The 22,045-nt window shown below is 39.6% G+C and overlaps 1 protein-coding gene across 5 annotated transcripts in view; it reads left to right on the top strand.

The window, feature by feature from the left end:
* LOC102192866 (protein FAM184A-like) overlaps nucleotides 1-22,045 on the top strand; it is a 217,913-nt gene that overhangs the window by 121,139 nt on the left and 74,729 nt on the right. For all 5 annotated transcript variants that reach the window (XM_013915605.1, XM_005751838.2, XM_005751837.2 and 2 more), the window contains 3 exons: nucleotides 12,671-12,793; nucleotides 13,964-14,125; nucleotides 16,574-16,695. In XM_013915605.1, coding sequence (XP_013771059.1) covers nucleotides 12,671-12,793; nucleotides 13,964-14,125; nucleotides 16,574-16,695 — 407 coding nt within the window. The remainder of the gene's footprint in view (nucleotides 1-12,670; nucleotides 12,794-13,963; nucleotides 14,126-16,573; nucleotides 16,696-22,045) is intronic.

Genomic DNA, 22,045 nt, shown 5'->3' with positions numbered 1-22,045 from the left:
GTCGCCTGTCTAATCTGCTGACTGTAGCTGGGACAATATCACGAACAAATAAGCATGTTTATGCATTTTTTGAGTGTTAAAGCCCAGTGTGTTTGAGTGTTTTTATGTCATGTCACTTTCTAAAAACACTTTTGTATACTGCAGCTTTAAAACATGGATGGATCAGATGGTGGGTTCACAGGGCACAATGAATGAAAATCAACAGGGGTTTATTTTGTGATTGCCGCATCTTGAGTAATCAGCGATTATTGCTCGAAGCCGAAGGAATGTGAACAGCTGTATGCTAATTGATCCTGCATCATCAGGCCCGGAGCTATTCTCAAGCCGTAAACATTCTGTTTTTCGAAGAATTTCTGATGGACACCAGATGTGACAGTAAATTAACTTTTGGTGCATAAGTATTTTTATTTGTTCTGATGCATTAGATTATTTTTTTTTAACTTTATGCACTTTTGAGCTTTGGTAATATTTTAGTCACAAGACAATGTGCAGCTAAAAATATGTCAAAACATGGTCATCGCGTGGTGCCTTGCTATCGCCGATTTGTGTGCTCCACCATCCAGCACAGTCGCCATTACTGTGATGGGAAATCATAGTGACAGTGTCTACTGGTGCCTGCTGACAGTGACAGCAGTACAGGTAATTGGGTTAATAATGGAAGGTAGTGGGCCCGAGTTGCTGTTTGCGATGATTAGAAACTAGTGATTGGGCCCATAAACATATGAGGAAATGTTTAGTGAGGTCACAGGGAGAGTGTGCTGAGGGCCATTTCCCCAGTTTTTCTAGTGCAGTGGTTCCTGGCTGACCAATAAAAAGAATCACGGTTAAGGTGCTTTTGCATTAACTTAAATTTCAGGCCCAAAAGCTGTGTTCATCTTTTATAGTGTCTGTGATCTCAGCCCACTAATATTAGCTTGCTAACTAGTGTGAACTTGTTGCACGGTTTTGAGCTAATCAGCTGCATACTAGTCACTGGGAGGTTAAATACGTTTAACCAAAACCTTCTGTGGTGATTTTTTGGGGGGGGGGGCTAGGCCATCAGACATCTTGGTGGCACGCACACCTAGGACAACTGTATAAAATGTATGGTAAAAGGGCCACTCTTCGTCCAGTAAAGGCTTGGGCAGCTTTATTACAAACTTTGCCATTACTGTTGAATTCCCTAGAACTGCACATGTTGAAAAGCTAGAGTTGTCAAATGTTGCATTCAATCAGAAATAAAGTGAAAGAAGGAGATGGTGAACTGCTCAAGATGACAAGCAACTCGTTGGCTTCAGGTACTGACCTCATCTAATACAAAAATGTTTGGTAAGTAAGATGCTGGTGTCCTTTAATCTGCATGGATGGATGGATTAGTCTTCAGGAAATAATTTTTAACAAACTAACTTGACCAACTTGATTTAGCATGTATTTTTTAAGGAAAGTTTCACTTGCACATAGCTGTAGGCTGAAACAGCATCAGCGGAGCAGTGGTGTTGACGAGAGAGATGACCCGGGACTGATCCATTGATCTTGTAGTAGACACGCTTCTCTAACCTTTGACTGCAGCGGTCTGATACGATCTGACATCTTACAGAGTAACTTCATTATTTATTTAGACTGTTGTCCAATATTCACTCTCTTGTTTGTGGTCTGCTAACTGCAGAAGGAAATATTTTTCTCTCGCTCCTAAATGACCCTCTGTGTTTATCAGTAATTTCCTCTTTACCATTTGCTACACAGCAGGTAGAGTATTGTAGGTTATATAGAGTATGTGATGGAAAATTTGCTGTCTGGAGAGCTAAACTTTGAGATTAAATTTACTTTCAAACTAGCTGAAGTACATGTAGTTTTATGTCGTTTATAACACATAAAACAGTGATATCACAATTCACCATGGCAACTCAAACGACTGAGGAATATGAACACAAGTCAATGCTGATTTTTTAAATAAAGGGGAAAGAGAACAGTCATTAATAATCAGCTTGTGTCACCCTGTTGTCATCATGTACAGAATAAAAGTTTGACATAAAATATATCATACTTATGTATGATATACTTTCTGTCGTCAAGTTTTTATATTTCATTTTGAAATCTAATTATTCAGCGGTAACCTCCATCCATCCATCCGCTCTCTTCCGCTTATCCCTGTCAGCGGTAACCTGACAGGGATAAAAATGTGCACTAGATCACAAAACTGATGATAGAAATCTGATGAATTGGATCAGATTCGGTGTCCCGTTTGGACCTTAGCTATTAATAACCCAGGCAGCAACAGACTCCCTCAAGTCAGTGTTTTATTTCTACTTTATACTTTGTAGTATTTCTCTTGTTTCCATTGTTCTTGTGTATTTTTTTGTTTCCTTTTTGCTGCTCACCTGGATTGTTTGACGAACGTCCTCCCTGTTTGAAATTTGCTCTACCTCTAAGTCACAGTTATAAGTGGTGACATGTTGTTACAAAACTTTATCATAACCCGGGAGGCACCTACTGCAAATAACCGTGTAGTTAGAGTTGATATTATAAAACGATGAGCAGACAGATAATCAGGAACGACTCAGTCAAAATACAAGCTGTCGGCTCGCTCGGGTTCTTTGCACTAAGGATCTGCGGCCTGCCAAAGGATGTGGTCCTGTCAGATAATTCAGTCTGCTCATGTTGTATTCATTAGCGAACGAGTGGAATGACAGACAGCTTATGTGGCATATGTTTTTCTATACCACTGGCTACAGTTACAGCAGGTTGCAGTTGTGTGTGTGTGTGTGTGTGTGTGTGTGTGGTGGTGGTGGTGGGGGGGGATTTATGTTGGTTATTAACAATCTAGGTTGAAAATGAAAGTTTTTCCTATTCCCAATTATTAATATAGTCCTGTACTGTGAGCCATGCTCATTTACCTCTCCACAAATGATCTTATGTAAGTTGTGTGTGTGGATTACTAACAAGTAACTTATCACAAGCCTGTTTCTGCAATCTGTACAAAAACTCTCCTTTATTCACTACCGCAAAAGCTATAAAGAAGATACATGCTGTGTTTTCCTAGACACTTTGTAACATGTTTTTCACAAAGGTCTAAATACTGTTTCAATAGCTTTTTTCTGCTGATGCCAAAAATGTAAAGAAATGCTGAATACTGGCTTCGGTATTCAGTTAATTTCATATTGAATTTCAGGTGATGCCCCTCTTTGAAACGCTTCCTCTCAGGCGGTGGAAAAAGATCCGACTAACATTTTCAGTTTATTGTTGTCACAAGACTGTCAGTCTCGTGAATACAAAGAGCGCAGTTTTTCCTGTGTGTAAGAGGAAGAGCAGATGTGATTCTCTCAGAGAGGCTGAAGAACGTTTGAAATTGAAAATCTGTTAGAAAGATGATGATAGACAGAGCAGTGGGCTGTGATGTTTGGAGTTTTTTCCCTAATTTTGAAGTTTGTGCTTACTAAAGTCTGTGACTGTTCATGCATTGTTTACTGAAATATTTCGTATTGTGTAGTACGCACGAATCAGTTTAGCAATCCGGGACTGATGAAGGTTTGATTAAAGTTTCTTTTGGATATTGAGTGAGTTAGGCTCTCACAACCTGATGGTTTTCACTTTTCATAGTGCTGAAAATCTTCACATTTTTCCCTATCGGATGACAGCACTGACGGGATCATTATACCTGAAATTACTCCTCATATAAAGGCAAGTAAACTAAGATTACAGTATTTAATCTGCAGAAAGTGATGGATATACTGTAGTCAGTGTTGGGTATTGGTCAGAGACTTGCAGACAGTGATCAACTAATGGGTCTTCACCCAAAGTGTGCTCAAGGTCCCAGTTGTCATTTTACTGGCAAGAACCTGTGAATTGTGATGGATTGCGAACCGGATGAGCCACATAATTGATATTCTGGCTCTGTAATGGAGTAATTCAGTAATTACATCATAGTTATTAATCAAACAATAAGCTACATAAGTTCCTCGATTGTCTGCATGATTTGGGGGGGGTAGGAAAAATGTTCCAGCATATTTTTTTATATGCGTTGCACAACAGCGGCTTTTCATGACAGTTCATGTGGAAGATGAGGCAAAAGTATTAGAGTGATTTATGACTGCTGAGGAGCGATGATTACATCTTCTTTCTAAAAAGAGCGAAGAAGAAAGTCACATTTGCAGACGTACAAAGAAGCAAACGTGAAACACTGGCAAACATGTAAAAGTGACAAGAAAGTAAAGAGAGCGCTGCGCTCATGCAAGAAACAACAACCCCCGACTGCAAGAATGACATCAAAGCTCTGTGCGGACCTGTAAAACGGTATATAATGGTTACACAGAGTTAGCAGTGAGAGGTACCCAGACCCCGAGTGATGCAGCCAAGCAGCTGATTCGGCTTCATTTCTGACTTGCACTGTTGTAATAATAAAGGCAGAGATGAGCAGTCATGTTATATCCTGCATGCTCTCAGAGAAGAATCACTGTAACCACATTGTTCTGTGCTCTTCTACCAACTTTGCCCTAAGCTTTGTGTTATTGCTTATTAATACTTAAACAGTCTACTAAAAGGATTTGTGCAAATTACATAGGTGTTACAAGTTAATAATAGAATAATAGAATGTTAAAATCTAAGTTTGGGAACCATCAGTCACATGGAATAGACTGTAAAATCTAAACAGATGAATAGAGATAAATGTATTTTCTTATGAATGTACAAAAATTGAAATGTTGAGGTGAAGCAGAAGAACCGTTTAAATTAGAAAGTTGAGTACTGGCAAGTCAAGTGTTGTCAAGTATAGTACTTGATTACTGTACTGAGTTACTTTCCACCTCTGCCTGAGTGTACCTGGTAATGGTAGGGCTTTGAGTCTTTTTAACTTCAGTGTCAATGTGAAAGACAGTCATTGCTAAAACACAAACCAGCATGCAAACAAAAAGCAAGTCCTCTAACAAGAGAAAAATGTATCACAGGGTGATACTACTGCGCACATGTTGTTACTCATATTCAAAGTAGTACACCAACTAGCACAGGCACGACATATGACATCAGTTGCATTTTCTTTTGTTGTCTATAGACTAAAATACATCAAATGATGCTATAACTGTGACTAAGAAGCTGGCAAAAATCAAAGGAGGAAATGCAACCTACTGATGTGGGTGCGCATTTATATTTATCACCTATAAATGTAATCTGGAACACCTCTGGGCTCTCCTAATCTGAGCTGGTAGGAATGTGAATAACCCGATGAAGGTTTTGTCAGTTTTATTATGTCACAAAGCAACCAGATCCAGAACAGGCATTTAAAATAGGTTCTCAATGAAAACAAAGTATAATAAGAAGTGGCAGCTGATGACAGCCACATGTGCAGACAGTTCATGCTGCCTGATGAGTCACACAGGTGACAAAGAGCGTCTTAAGCGTTAGGTGCTATTTCAGGGAGATGCTTAAACTAGTGCTCCTCGAGTTGTTGTAGTGTGTCTGCTACAGAAACAATAAGACATTAATTAGATTAACACATTGCATGCACATGTTAGAAAACATCAAGCTACATAGTAAAAAAAGGAACTTTTTAAGCTTTTGCTTCTTTAAAGGACAACATTAATTGTTAGGGGGGGGGGGGGGGGTGTCGTCTTTCAAATAAATGAGGAAATAAGGCTTGTTAGAAGCTTTGAAAGTTCGACATTGAAAAGAGCGCAAGACCAATATATTTAAATTCACAGTCTTACCAGGACACGGATGACATTTACTGCACATAAAACTCCAAGTGGAGGGTATAAAGTAAGTAAAGTGATCAAATTTAGGGCAAAATGATTTGATGTTGAAGGAGACAGATGTGAGCATTGGCTCAAGGATATGGCAGTGGTAACCAGTACAGTGTGTGTGTGTGTGTGTGTGCGTGTGCGTGTGCGTGTGCGTGTGTGTGTGTGTGTGTGCGCATATATGATAGATTCTAAAACTTCTAGCATCAATATTTTACTGCTACTTACTTAGAACAGCGTGCGGCCTCCCTAACAGAGCTTAAGCACATACATGCACAGTTCTTAGATGACGCTTTTACCCACTGCTTGTCTGCTGCATATTCTATGGTATATATTTTTACCCCATTACCTTTTTTTTAACTCTTAAGAAGAACATGAGTTTCTTTTTGGAAAGCACTGAGTTTCTTATTTCCCTCTCGTCTGAAATGAATGCTGCAAAGTTCATTAGTAAATGTGCTTTAAAGAAAATTCCTGATTCAGATGTCACAGTTGGATATAAGGAATGTAGAGCAGTAGTTTAGGACCCAAGAGGCAAGACCTAGAGAGATCAAACAGAAAGTCAAGAAAATGTGAGAAACCAACAGAATCCAAAAATGTGTAGAAAAAAGGCCAAAAAATAAATGCAAAAAAGAACTTTCCCCAGAACTTTCTTAATTCTTCAGGGCACAGAATCAACAAGGTGCTGGAAACATTCCTCAGATCTTTTGGTCCATATTGACGTGACAGCATCACACACTTCCTGCAGATTTGTCAGCCGCACACGGACGATGTCTTGTCTTCCACCAGGTCCAAAAGGAGCTCTGTTAAATTTCTATGTTTGGAGGTCATTTAAATCCAGTGAATTCATTGTCACGTTCAAAAATCCAGTTTGAGATGACCTAAACTTTGTGACATGGTGTGTTATCCTGCTTGAAGTGGCCATCATAAGATGCGTACACTGTGGTCATACGTGTGTGTACGTGGTTAGCAGCAGTACTTGGGTTGGCTGTTTAAACAGTGCTCCTCTGATACTAAGGAGCCCAAAGTGTCTCAAGATAATATCCCACCCACTAATAGAGTTCGAGCACCAGCCTGAACCACTGGCACAAGGCAGGGTGGATCCATGCTTTCATGCTGTTCATGCCAAAGTACAAATGACACAATTAAGACATCAAGGCTCACCAGAAGGTTTCTGTTGTCCAGTTTTGATGAGCCCATGTTAAATGTGACCTCAGTTTCCTGTTTCTATCTGACAGCAGTGGCACCTTGTGGGGTCTTCTGCTGCGGTTGTTTGTCTTGTTCATTCTTCTGCATTCCTCAGTTGTAAAAAGTGGTTATTTGGGTTGATTTTGACATCCTATCAGATCCACTTCCTCTTCCGATCTGTGGCATCAACAAGACATTTTCTCCCAGAGAACTACCGCTCACTGGATTTTTCCTCTTTTTCTGATCACGCTGTAAACTCTTTGGGAAAATTCCCAATGCTTCTGAAATACTCTGACCAGTCCAGCTGGACAACAATCATACTTGAATCACCATTCTTCATGATTCTGATCCTCAGTTTGAACTTCAGCAGGTTACTTCGACCATGCATACATGTCTAAAGTCACTGAGTTGCTGACATTTGATTGGCTGACTAGATATTTGCATTTACGAGCAGCTGAACGGGGACACCTAATGAAGTGACCCACAAATATAAGCTAGAGTGCAGCATAGAGGTATACATGGTCATTGTTGTAAAAGGTGCAATGAAAACAGTTGCTGAAGCATAAATAAATACAAGTTGATATTGGATAATTTCAGGAGATGATCATCGGTGGCATCCTTTTTTGTGCCTAGTATCGAAGAATACTGCACCAACAGAATAGCTTTGTATCTGATATGAAACAGTGAAATTGTCTCCTAGGATTACAAACTGGGCTTGGGACCAATTTAATGAGCCTATGGTTTGCTGTTCCAAATCGCAGCCTACCACTGATTTGACTGCAGCCGTGGCATGCAGTTCCACCAGCCCGAAATAGCCTTGTGATGATGCCTAATCTCAAGAGTCCTTCATTCCAGTCACACAGCCATGTGAAAGCAAGTGATCAAGTATTCTCTTGCATCAAAGTTGCATAATGAGGATGTTTTAAATGATATTCCACTGTAGACCTGATCAGATGGGAAAGCAGCGCTAAGAGAAGACTGTTATTATTTCTGTAGTTATAGATATGCATTCCATACGAAGACTTTCTCCTCCGTGGCTCTGTGGGATTTTCACGGCTGTGGGATTAACATGGCTTCCTATTCCCTCCCACTGCGTTCTCAACTGCACAGTAATTTGCCATTGTTCAGTCCTGTTCATGATTATGCTGTCAGCACTGTGTGCAGAATTGTTCAGATTTAAAGAGTGATGGGGAGGAGGATGAGGAGGAGGGCGACCAGCAGCATTCATTCCCGTCTCACTCACTCACAATTTTACATCTTTTCTCCAAAAATGACAGAGCAGACAGATGAGAAGAAATGAATCTTCATCACCTAATTCTTTTGTCTGATCCAAGTTTCATCACTTCTAGTTAATCATTTTTTCTTTCGTCATCTTCATTCTTTCATCACTTTAAATTATAATGACAGTTGTCTGTGAGGAGGCTGCATTTTGAATTTAAATGGATCTATTCTGCCTTTGTCTCACGCTCTAAATGAAGCTACCTGGCATGACATTAATCCTTCTGTGTCATAATCACTGACTTTCTATACAAGATGGACAGTCACTGTGACATCACCCCTTTAGTTAGTTCTGTTCTGTTTTAACATCTTGAGTTGAGAATTTTGTCCATCTTAGTTTAAATAAGGTGGAAGCCACAGTGTAAAACACAATGAGCATCATGTTGTATAACACACTGCTCCCCGGGCGCTAGATTGGTGGCTGCCCACTGCTTCACTGAGTGAATGGGTTAAATGGGATCAATAAAAGATACATTATAATTATTATAAAATAAGCCTTGGTCATTAATTAGAGACCAAAAACATATCAATAAACTGTTTACTGAGATATTAAATGTGGTGAAAAGTAAGTTCATTTTGCCATGCATAGTCTGGCTTCTTTTTACATTAAAAGAAGTTGCAGGTCTTTGCTTCTTTTATGAGAGCTGGAAGCTCTGTCCATCTTTTATATACAGTCTATGGAGCCTATAGATATGTCTTTATTATTTCTTTCTCTCTTATTATTTCTTATTTCTTTGTTATTTTTTGCACCATTTGACTTGGCTGTTTCAGCACCAAACAGTCTGCAATTCACACAATATTCTCTGATTTTTAAGGTTAAATAATAGTAAAAAAGTTGGACTTTAAAACAAATGTTTTTTTTATCTAGAAGTTAGTTTTTGTTTTCTTTGAAGTATTGAAATACTTCAATGTTTTTTCTTAATACTTACTTGAGTATAGTGAGAATCCCCAAGGATTTTTAAAGTTAGAGCTAAAGTGCCCCCCCAATTCTTACGTTTCTTGTAAATTCAGCAAACTGAGGCTGGATCACAAACACGGTCAGAACGCATCTGGTCAAATACAATTTTACCTCCTCCTGTATATCCTTCTGTATTGGCGGCTGTTTCTGCAAATACAGGAAGTTTTCAGCCTTTGATGGAAGGCGAGATGTCCCTTTCCTTATTTCGACCAGGCCGGCTTGTCGACTCAGTCGGCCCTGCAGTGCAGGCTCTCACCGATTGTGTGCCCCCAGAGTCCCATAAATTGTAGAAACCTGCATATGCCCTGTGATAATGAGATGCTTTCTAGCAATCACACCAGCTCCCCTTTCTAACACTGGTGCACAGCACAAATGTACCGCATCTTATGCCCAGACTGTGGCCTCTTCAGCCATCTGTAAGAACTCCCAGAAAGACTGTCGTACTTACCTTACTGTGATGGCTGATGAGTCATTGTGCCATATTCAGTTTAATGTTTTTGTTTTATGGTTTGCAGCTGAATAGTTGGTGAAGTCTCCTTTTAATGGCACAAAAAGGAGGGACCATAATTTATTGGCACTGAGTGAATGTAGGCTCACTTATTCCCCATTATTGTGAGTATAATTTTCTCAGTATACTGTCACTAAATGATTGTGTAACTGTTTGGTCACTGTTTGTTACTGTTTGTATTTACTGTGCAAGGAACGGGGCTTGCAGACTAGCTTTTGCTATAAATGCATCTCTTGGTTCATGTTGCATATTGTGTCCTATAATAATAAAAAATAAACTACATATAAAATAAATACAGTTCTCATACTGCTACAGAGTTATTCTGTGTCCTGATTTTTGCCCTCATTTTTCTCTGCAGGGGTCTGGGGCAGAAGCAGGCTCCGGGCAGAAAATAGAAAGATGCAGCTCTAGTTTAGGGTTATGTTTTGAAGTCTTTTTGGTATATTTTCAGTTTTTTGCAGGATTCACAGCATCTGTCAGACTAATTTGAGCCTTTGTTCTGTGGGAAGCCAGTAGTGGAGCAATGTGTGGTGTTTTAACTGGTTATGTTGGTGTAAAATATTACACATTGCAGAGGGTTTTTTTTTTTACACATGCATTCTTGTGTCATTAAATATTCACTTTCTACGCAAGGTGAGCTAACAATTGTAACATTTGTCAGAATGACAACAGAGAAACTTTCCATGCTCTAAGCAGAGAGTGGAATGTAAGAAGTCATGAAGCATTACACATGAATTACTGTGATTTTTCACTCTTTCTTCCATTCAAATACATTTTTTAAAGTCCCATTCATTTTTATGGGACTCTGTCACACTTGTCAGAGTGTTTTTGCACGCCGTTACAAACTCCATCCTCCTGTGTAATGAATAACGGTGGCAAATTTTATTTGACATTATAGCAATTTCCCTGAGCTCTAATTGTCCTTGGAAAGTAGCAATCATCGCTCAGTATAACAGAAACCATTCCCCATTCATCAGAAGACATAATAAGCTTTATAGTGGTGACAATTGCAAGAGCGCTTTCTCTTCTGACTGCCAAGGACAATGAAAATGTTTGAAGTATATTTAGAAATTTGTACAGATGAATGCAGTGAATGTAATGTCAAACAAAGGAGAGAGAGGGAGGCAAGTTCTGGATCTGGATCCTTCTTTAGTCACCAGTAAAATGTATCAACAAAGGTTTGATGGAGTGACCTGAAATCTGGTTCAGATACACCTGTAGATGAATTGTAGTTACCTTATTAATGCCTCAGAGTTGTCTTTTTACAGCACTGCAGTAAATGCAGTGTTGCTATATAAACTCCACTGTAGACATGTAGTTTCTTAGAAATGTAACTTTATGTCATGTCATGAACTGCAGGCAAAGGGAATCCAAACGTAGATATGTGGAGACAGGTTAAATCAAACAAAAGCAAGTTTTTATTTCAGCTGATGGAAAAAGTCTAAAAAAAGTACATAGTATGGATGGATGGATGGATGGATGGATGGATGGATGGATGGATGGATGGATGGATGGATAGGTAGATTAAAAAAACACAGGTTAAGATAATGAAATGCAGTGAGGCAGGAGGGGAAGTAAAATTAAACACAAGACACTAGATACAAAAGACTATCAAAATAAAACAGGAAGGGAAAATTGTTAAATGGTGAAATGCAGACACATAAAAGGTGGGTTGACACAAGAGAATAAGACAGGAAATACTGAGGGAACAAATTAAACTCTAAAACTAAAACTAAATTATAACAAGTACTACAGACTCCAAAATACTCAAGCAAAAATAAAAATCAGTTTAAAAAAAAATCTATAACATAACAAAACTTTATCTAATATGTGGTTTAGCCACACTTTTTTTTTTACTCAAGATACAAATGTATGTATTTAAAACACAACATTGATGTTTGTTATGAAGTATTAAAATTTTTTTATCAGTACTGGTGTAGTGCAACACCGCTGTATGCACTGTTTTAATAATCTGTGTATAGGCTCCATTTTTTCTCTCCCTCCCACATCAGCTTGCTGGCAAACAATGACACGTCAAGTCTACAGCATCTCTACATCGGCTAACATTCATTTAGTAAACATGAACTCACAGTAATGTTCCCATTAGCATCACTTTGTCTGATGTTAAAGATTATGTCTGCTAAACCTTTGGTATAAAACTTTGGTATAATAGCACAGTTTTGGTGAAACTCTTAAATGAAAGAGCGACTGCCTTGGCTTTTAGATTGTTTTAGATGTGGTTTGCAAAACTGACTTTCAGTTAGGAAATTCTAACAAAAGCCTTTGCAAAGGTTTTCTCTAACCTCTTCCACCCTGGTACATTCACTGAAGAGGCCACTCAGGACTATTACGACTGAAATAATTGCTGTAACTTTTTGCGCTTCAATGCAGTTTGAAACTTTTTGAGTTTTAGGTGGGAGTATGTAGAACATGTGCAGTAACATCAATGTTTCCTGGCTCATTATAAAGCTGTTTTTTTATTAGCCTGATGTAAAATTGTAAGTATTTGCTGGTGTTTTTCATTTCTTATAATGGACTGCTGGCACAGTTATGCCGATTTTGTTGTATTTCAAATTCCTCTCAAGTGTCTCCTATTCACTGAGCCCAAGGTTGTTCATGTTGGCCTTCGGTTTTGCAGCTTTTGCTATATTTTAGATTAATTGGTACTCAGTAGGTTAGTGGAAAAATGACTTGCTGTTTGATCGTGACCGTTTTTAACAAGATTTCATCTGAATTATGAATAATTTCTGCCCTGACTCGTCTCTCAGATATTGCATTACCTGTATGACTCAAAATCTTTACAGACGCTAAATACCGTGAATACTGATTAAATTTAACTTCGACCTTCAACTAAATCATGCACGACTCGTACCGTTTCCCCATAATGTGAGTCACTTATCTGAGGGAAACGGATAAGGGTTCAAGGAATCTTCAGGCGCAAAAACTTTTCATCCAAGGTCTTGATCTCACTTTGGCTTTTGTAAGTTTCCCTGTTGTTTTTGACAGTGTTGTGTTATTGATCGTTCTCCACAGGAGCTGGAGCAGCAGTTTGAGAGGGAGCGTCAGTCACTGGAGGAGCAGAAGACGCTGCTCAGGCAGCAGCTGGATGAGCTGAGGGAGGAGCTGACGTCCAAACTCAATGCGGCCACTGAGGAGGTACGACACATTGACTTTGTAAAGCTTCTGTTCAAGTGTGCAAACAATATATTGTGGTAAATACGCTGCTCAAAAAAGTTAAAGGAACACTTTGAAAACAGATCAGAAGCATCTCAATGGAAAGAAGAAAAACTGAAAGGTTTAAATTTTATTCTTGACCTTTTAAATCAGTTTAGTGCCCGTTCTTGAGATCAGATGAAGCGATGTCCTTGAGCACATGGAGTTTCTTTAAGTATGTGCACACTTTGGTAAAAGTTTAGATTTTTTTTTAAAATACACACATATACTATTACAGTTGTTTTAACTTCCGGTCAGTTTTCTCACCACAGAAAGTTTAAGAAACCTACATCTGAATCTTGAGCTTTTCAAAAAATGTGTTCCCAGAGTGTTAAAAACTGCTTGCTGTTTTTAAGCTGAAATAAAAACACATTTCAGTCATGTTAGCCCCTGAAAAATGAGCTGAGGATCGCTTCTAAGAATCATAGCTTCCGTCGCTCTTAAAGGACACAGAAAAATTAAGTGTGTGAAAAAATAGAGCTTGTAAACTCAAACTGAGCCCAGGAGAGGAGGTAACTGGGTTCGAGATTTCTTTTTATAAAACTTTAAACCCAAAGCTTCAGTTTTAATTATTTTTGAACCTGACTGCACCTGAGCAGGTCAGATCAGCTCTGCTGCAAAACAACAAGACTTTAGTACTTGTGTAGTAAAGTAGCTGAACAAGAAAGAATAAAGATGAGAGTTTAGCTCAAATGATTATGAATGAATTAAATTGATTGCATATTAAAACACTGAATCAGTAAATGGTTTTCAGTTTCAAGGTTTCCTCAGTATAAATCTGCTGCCACTGTTTGTTGTTGTTTTTTGGGGTACTTTATGCAAACATTTTTAGCCACTACTTCAGACATTTGGGGAAATTAATATGTGATGCATTGCAAAACTATTTTGCTATGTTAGCAAAAATAGTATATGGGCTTGGCTCATTTAAAAATCTGAAATGGAAACAGTCATTGAATGTATTTTTGATGGAAATTCCACCTCGCTGAGCCTAAAATGCTGATGTAGTTTCAAGGTTGGTGCCACACTGAGCTACAGCCTGAAGTGTAACAGAGAGGCGGGTGTGGACAGAGTCTATTCTCTCTGCCTCACTCTGTCTGTCTGTCCTCCCTGCAGGTGTCTCGGCTGCAGCAAGAAGTACAGCAGGGGGAGAATGATATTAAAACAGCTGAGGGGCAGATCTCCACACTGAAGGAGGCGCAGGACAAGCTGCTGGAGGAGCTGGATGCTACACGGGCCCGACTGAGAGAGACCAGCAACCTGCTGACTGCACTGCAGGTCAGGCAAACAAAGCACACGTCAGCCTGGGCACTGAACTTTACAACAGCATACTTAACCTCAAACATCTTGATGCATGGTCAAACATCCAGGTGAGGAAATCCCAAAAGCTTGATTCTGTTTATCTGGACGTAGTGTTTTCAGTGGGAGAAACATTTCATCACTCATCCGAGTGACTTCTTCAGCCTCAACCAACTGCAGGTTTCCCCAACCTTATAAACAACTGCTGCCTAAGCGAAAACCCTTAGTGTTCCCTTATTTGTCAGGAGTATCGGAACAGTTGTGACGCGTTTTCTCTCAACACTGCATCTCTATGGCTTTCAAACCCCCAAAGACGCTGCACCACTAATTGGCCCATCCTGAGGATCGGGTCCCCCAGCACAAACAGAGTAATGTAGTGTACGCTGTTAAGATTTCCATGATTTATACATCGGGGAAACCAAACAACCTCTGGCAAAGCGGATGGCACAACACAGAAGAGCTAACTCGCACCTATTTACACCTACAGGCTTTCACTCTACACTCTTTCAATGATGAGGATGCACACATCCTGGACAGGGAGGAACGCTGGTTTGAGCGGAGAGTCAAAGAGGCAATTTATGTGAAAAGGGAAAGAACATCTCTGATTTGAGGAGGGGGCCTGAGGGTACATCTTTCACCATCTTAAAATGCTGTGATTGCAGCCATTCCCCAACTCTCTGTGAGTGGTATTCATCGCCACTGATCAGTGGTCATTGATCAGTAGCTGTTGATCAATGGTCATGACAATTTGTATATTAATTTGTATATTAATTTGTATGTTAATTTGGATATTATATTCATTCTGTGGTGCTAGTTTCAGTCATTATGCTAATGTACTGTTTATAAGGTTGGGGAAACCTGCAGTTAGCTGAGACTGAAGAAGTCACTTGGATGGAAACGCTACGTCCAGATGAACAGAATCAACTTCCTGGGATGAACCTCGAACCTTAACTTATCTGTGAAGCAACAGTTCACTCTAAAATCAAATAAACATTTTTTGTTTTTTTCTGTGCTGCTATTTATCCATAAAGATTGTCCTTCTCCTAAACATTATGTAACCAGATAGCATTTTCTTTTCTTTGTACTCATCAAAGTGCTAAAATAATATATTTGAAACACTGCAACAATGTCTCTTTTTAAAAATTAGTGTCCTGGTTTAAAAAAAAAATCGTAAATTTTGTTGTAGCAGTTTCTTCTTTTCTATTTTTAGCATGGCTTTTGTGTCCCTGCTGTGTTAGGATGTTAGGATTGACATTGCCAGAAGCCAACATGTTGTGCTGTCTGTTAGCAGTGTCACACTACATAGCTTTATTTTTTTGTCCTGCAAAAAATCCACCTACGAAGCTGGATTCTCTCCTTAAAAAAGGAAAAACCTGATTGAAAACTGGGCCTAGTATCCCACAATGCTTTGTGAAAGGCTGTCTATAACTGATTGTCACTTTTAAGGCATCCCATACTGGCCTTCCTTGTGCTGTGGAAAAGCCTGAGAGATGAATGAGAAGAAGGAGAGCAGTTCACAAAATTAACATCTACAAAGCATAAATCATATTTTCATTTAGCCTATGACCTCACATTATCCTTTACCGGTACATAGAGTATGGAGGATCCAGTGCAGGAAACATCTGACTCAGCTTGTTTTTGGGCATGCAGATTGACCACTGACACCATCATTGAGATTAAAGTTAATTTAGATAAATTTCATAACTTTGGTTTCACTAAGGTGCACACTGGGGCACCTGAAAATTTGCAGCTTACTTACACCCTGTAATTAAGAACATGCATTCTGTTCTGCCTTGTCAGATACAGTTGGTCCCCATAAACCTTAGTTTGCTAAGAAAAACCAAACATCACAGTTCTACACAAAGGTTACAGCACAGTCAACTCACGACAACCTGTTTAACGAGCAGGTAGTGCAGAGAAATTCAATAAGACCAAATGTATGCTGATGTAAAAGCAAAGAAGTAACTTTATAACATTTTTCAGAATTTTGCACAGGCTGTTTAACGGGCCTGAACATGAGAGCGCAATATATGTGTAGAAAGTTCCATAAAGACAGAAAAGACAAAATAGTAATGATGCAAATCATAGTCTTTGAAAACAGAAAGTGTCTAATGGTGAATACACGGGTCTCTCTCTCTGCACTCAGTAAAGGCGTAGGCTGCTCAGTCTCACACCACTGCTGAAATTATTCTGCCTTCAGCAACTTTTCCTTTTTGTTGCTTCCCTTGTTAGCTGGCTCTTTAGCTTGCAGGTGCTGTGAATGTGTGCATGACTGGCATTTAGACAGCATGCACGTCAGACCAAAACTTCAGCTAGGCAGGTCAAAACTTGTTGAGAATCTTAAGTGATGTGCACACCACAGAGTTTAAGTGTAACATGTGATTTAGACTGCAATGGTGGACTGAAGCCAATGTGTCCTTCTCTCAGGGAGAGCTGGAGACCCAAAAACGTCAGCATGAAGCCAAACTCATCACCACCAAAGAAGAAGAAAAACATAAGATGGACAAGATGGCTCTGGAGCTGGAGCTCAAATGGACTGAAACACTCAGGTGTGTGTGTGTACCGGTTTAGATGTCTTTGTGGGGACCAAAAATTAGATGTCAATTAGATGTCCTCAGTAAGATAGAAAAACAAGAATGTGTGTATGTATTTTAAATGGAAAAGCAACAATAGCATCCTCCGTCTTCATCTTTTCTTTTAACAGAGTATGAAATTGAGAACAGATGGGTAATTTCTGTCTTTTTATTTACTTATTTTCATTTCCTGCTGTTAGTAGATTAAACACACACACAAATGCACGTAAACACACACACACACACACACACGGGTCCTGCTGCTTCCACCGTTGACTGTGACAGAGCATTAGTCTTGGTGGGCTCTGCAGCTTTTCAGCTCAATCCAGTGTTAAAGCCCCCAGTGTTAAAGTCTCTGTTAACGTCCATAGACCTTTGAAGAGTGATTATTCAAAATCCTCTCAGAGTAAAATTGACTGTTTTCAGGTGTGAACTGATGTACTTTTCACACAGCTACTAAATGACTCTGTTAGAGTTTTTGTCAGGATTCAACAGCATCTGATGAATTCTTCCTTTTGAGGCCAAAGTGAAAGTGCTGCGGTAATCGTAACATCTCATCTATACCTCTGTTTCTGTTTGTGGAGTTTTGCCTTGAAAGTTCATGCACACGCTTTCTTAAATCGATAATTAATTCCCTCCATTCATAAGTTCCACATCGGCAGTTATTACGCAAAGGGTATTGTGAACTTTGTGACAAATAACTACAAGGGAAGGGCACAAGAAATAGTGGCAGGCCTGAAAAGCTTTCAACAGCATATGAACAGCATCTGAAAACACCTAAAGCAATAGAAAAAAAATCCAACACTGACCTGAGACAGGAACTACTGTTCACTGAAGCTTTCTAAGAAATGGTTTAAGTACAAAGGTGACTCTCACGAAGAGGAAAAGGAGGAAAGGTGAGTTTTGCCAGATTACTCAAGAACTGGACTGAAAATAATTGGAAACATGTCTTATGGAGCAATGAATCCAAATTTGAAATTTTAGGTTCAAATCTGCATCAGTACTTACTGATAAGGTCAGGTTTGGTATTACTGTGTTAGAGAGCTTGTCCAATTTGATGGAATTATGAACACAGAAAAGTACAGTTAGATTGAGCGAGCACACAATATAACCTGGAAAGCTTTTGACTGGCAACAGCTTCATCTATCAGCATGAAAATGATCCCAAACAAAAAGCATATCTGGGTAGAAAACACTATCAGCCTTGAACTACCTCCTCAGAGCCTGTACCTCATTATTAGTGAACAGAACAAGCATCCAAAGAAAAACTCTGAATGTCCTACAAGACGTCTGGAGAACTATTCCTTAAGACTGCTTAAAGAAATGACAATAAAAAACTTGCCTAAAAGAGTTCGGGCTTTAGGCATACCTAATATTGACTTTCAGGCTTTTTAGAGTACAGATATATACTTTTACATATATATGAATATTTTGGGAAAAGGAAGTAGTCAGGAAATCCCATTAATTGTTGATATTTTAGTGTGAACCAGGTCAGTTCTCACTGAATCATAGATTGATTTTGCTTCCCTGAACTTCTCATGGCCTTTAGTTTAAGACTTCCCTGAATAGTCTTAAACTAAAGGCCAGAACAACGAGGATAAAGCATCTGTCAGAAGCTGGTCTAAAGTTTCAAGTGCCTAACATGCTTCTAAGATCTTATGTATAACCAGGACAACCTAGCACGGCCTCATCTGCGCTTTAGTCTGCTGATCCGCCGAACCTCTTCTGCTCATTTGGTAATCCAGAGAGCTCGTTCCGTGATTACACTATCACAGACAAACCGCCTGTTTCCACAGTGAAAGGGGGATTAAAGCCAGCCTCCTTTATTCAGACGGCTCACTAACCACAGTGTACTCACCCCAACCACCAAATGAATAGATGTTCTCCAGGGAATAAAGAGCTGAGTGCATAGAGACAAAGGAAGGTGAATGGAAGCTAATGAAGAGGAGACTGAGAGGAGGAGAGCGACAAATATGCTGGTCTATATTTATTTATTTATTTATTTTTAATCCTACAGTGCGTTCACCTTGTCTTTGAAGACTGAATGTCACCTAGTCTGCGGTTTATAAAGTATTTAAGTGAATTTGCTGCAGATAGTTTGTCAGCACAGCAGAGGGAAAATGAGAAGATGTACTTTGCATCAGGTCTGATCATTAATATCACAGCAGAGCTGCTATTTCAGCATGTGACACAATCCCCCCTTTTTGTTTTTGTCATTTTTTTATTTAAACATCCTCCTCATTGGAAGCACCTTAAAATGTAATGCAGAAGGTGAAATTAGCCAACTGTTTGATATTTTTGTGAAGGAGGAATTCTCTCTGTTAAATAAATACTGTTATCAACCAGAAAAATCATACTTCTGGGGAGGTATAAAAAGAAAGAAAAAGCTGCCAAGAGAGAGGCCGCTGACAGATTTAGGTTGTGATGATTGTCAAGATAAGAGACGAAAGATGCAGCTTCAGTATTTTACCATCAATTCTCCTAAATTTAAACTTGACACCTATTGGCCTTCTATTTATGTGCTTAAAATTTGTCCCTCTCTGTTGATGGGGAACATCAGGATAATATAAATGCGTCAGTATGCCAATATTTCTGTTTTGGTCTTTTGCACCTTCACTGAGTCTTCGGGTGGTTTGTGTGCTTTATTGTCTTAATTCATTGTTCACATGCGTAGGAAGCTTGAATTGTCACCACTTTCCAGTTGCTGTCACTCATGATAATCCTTAATACTAATTCTATTCTAGTTTATCCCCTACACTCTTAAGAAATAGCAGTACACTAAAATCCCACATCTGTCCCTACTTGAATGCATCTGTTATACTTTAAGGTGACTTTGTGTACCTTACAGAGGTGTGCCCAAAAAGGAAAAGTATTTTAAATTATAATATCAGAACAAAGTCTGTGACCGCCCAAGTATTTCAACAAGCAAGTATTACATTTATTTACTGCAGATGTCTGCAGTAACGCTGGAACACTCTATTATGGTGAAAGGACCTGAGTGTTGGCGTGAAGCTGTTAATTTACTGGTCGATCTGTATTCATACCATCACCTATTGCCACGAGCTGCGGGCCGTGACCGAAAGAATAAGACTGCAGACACAAGCAGAAGTGAGATTGCTCCAAAGACCATCTGTGCTCTCCCTTAGAGGTAGGGTGAGGAGCGGCTGCTCCCCCACCTCGAAAGGAGCTGTGGAGGTAGTTTATCTGATCCGAGCTGGATGCTTACTGGTTTTGGGCACGTCCTAGTGGGAGGAGGCCCTGCAGCAGACTTGTGACATACTTGAGAGATGATATCTTTCAAGGGGCTCGGGAATGCTGACTTTGTCCAAGGAAACGATGAAGTAGGCAGCTGGGGAGAGAGAGGCCTGTTTTCTCTGTTAAGGCTATGGACTGGACTGGCGTTGTTGGGGTGTTGTTATTATACAGAAAACACATAATCTAATAACTAACCAACGAAATTACAACTGAAATCAAATTGTATTTTCCACATTTCTGACATGTTTCAGATCATCATATTATACAGAGTATAACTCAGGTAATACAAAACATAGTTTTTACCTCTCTGCCTTAAACGCTTGACGGGGAGTTATCATCACCCTCCCGGGTGGATGGCGTGGACCTATGATTCTGAACACAATAACTTAAGAATGAGGCAACGTAGGGTTTTTAAATTCATAGCTTAGGTGCATCTATTACAAATCTCATCTACCTTGAACTCAAAGGAATCACCTTGGATTATCACATTTATACCACAGGAGCATATTAGGAGGCTGAGGGGTAGTACTAATGGCCACTTGTATTTTTAAATGATAGTTTCATTCATTAAGTGGAAAAAGTTATCCAAACCTACGTGCCTCAATCTGAAAAAGTAATTGCTCCCTGTTATTAAATGATGACTTATAATTTCCTGTAATTAATTTAATTTCAAAAACCAAAAGAGTCCCCTTACATCTGGCATAAAACTAACACAGCATTTCATAAAATGATCATCACACTAACAGTTAAACATGGTGGTGGTAGTAAGGTGGTTAATACCTGGACGACTTGTTGTAATTGATGGAACCGTGAATCCTGCGCTGTATCAGAAAATCCTGAAGGAGAAAGTTCGGCTATCAGTTCATTGCCTGATGCTCAAGCATACTCAGGTTATACAGAAGGACAAAGATCTGGATCCACCTCTGGATGACTCAAAAAACCTTTCTCAAAAAACCCTATCCCGGGCAGGGTAAACTGTTCCCTCAATGTTTTTCTCATAAGGGTCTTCTGAATCGCTCTTTGTCTGGTCCCTCACCCAGGACCAATTTGCCATGGGAGACCCTACCAGGGGGCAAAAGCCCCCAGACAACATAGCCCCTGGGATCCCTGGGACACGCAAACCCCTCCACCACGATAAGGTAGCGATTCACGGATGCCTCCTGGGAACCTCCTGTTCCGGGCATGTCCCACCAGGAGGAGGCCCCGGGGCAGACCCAGGACACGCTGGAGAGATTATATCTCTCGGCTGGCCTGGGAACGCCTTGGTGTTCCCCCGGATAAGCTGGAGGAGGTGGCTGGGGAGAGGGAGGTCTGGGCTTCTCTGCTTGGGCTGCTGCCCCCGTGACCCGGCCCCGGATAAAGCGGAAGAAGATGGATGGATGGAAAACATGCAAGTGTTCCAAATATACAAAAAAACGAACTCATCAAGAAGTGGCAAAAACTTTTTCTCAGCACTGCAGGTGCATTTTACTTGATTTGATCATCTGAAAGCCTCTAAGTATGCACAATCAGATTCAGATACACACAAAAAAAATGAGCGCAAAGGAAAGAGTAAGAGTGAAGTGGGGTAATACAAGAAAGTTAAGTAGAGAAGTAGAAAATAAATTACAGTCGGGCAAGAAGACATCTTTGGGCCGGTAGATCGAGGAAAAGACAGAAATATTAAACAATATCAAGTGTGACCTTTACAAAGAGCGGGGGCATTAACTGATTAAACGAACTCCGAGGCTGAGAAAAAGAGCATGAAATGAAAGTCAGAAATCAGCAGGTAGTATGACTGCAAAGGACTGCATGATAAAAGGAAAATGTGCAGTGTGAAATACCATTGTTCAATACGCAATTTAGTATGACTTGAGATAATAAAAAGTATTGAAGTGTGTATATCCTAATACAGATCCATCCTGCTTTAATAGGCACGCTCACGAGGAAATGAAATCAATTATTTTGAACCTTCTTTTAACGGACTAAGTTAAGTGTTTGCATCCTGAGTGCGAATACACAAGAAGTGCTTTTATTCACATCCTATTTACTGCATTTCAGGGAGCACTTGCAATGTATTTATTGCTTATATT

Source organism: Pundamilia nyererei, unplaced genomic scaffold (genome assembly GCF_000239375.1).
Source record: "Pundamilia nyererei isolate P.nyererei 1_Seehausen unplaced genomic scaffold, PunNye1.0 scaffold00329, whole genome shotgun sequence".
NCBI lineage: Eukaryota > Metazoa > Chordata > Actinopteri > Cichliformes > Cichlidae > Pundamilia > Pundamilia nyererei.
Note: the sequence above shows the minus strand (reverse complement) of the source record. Positions and strands in the feature narration are given on the sequence as shown.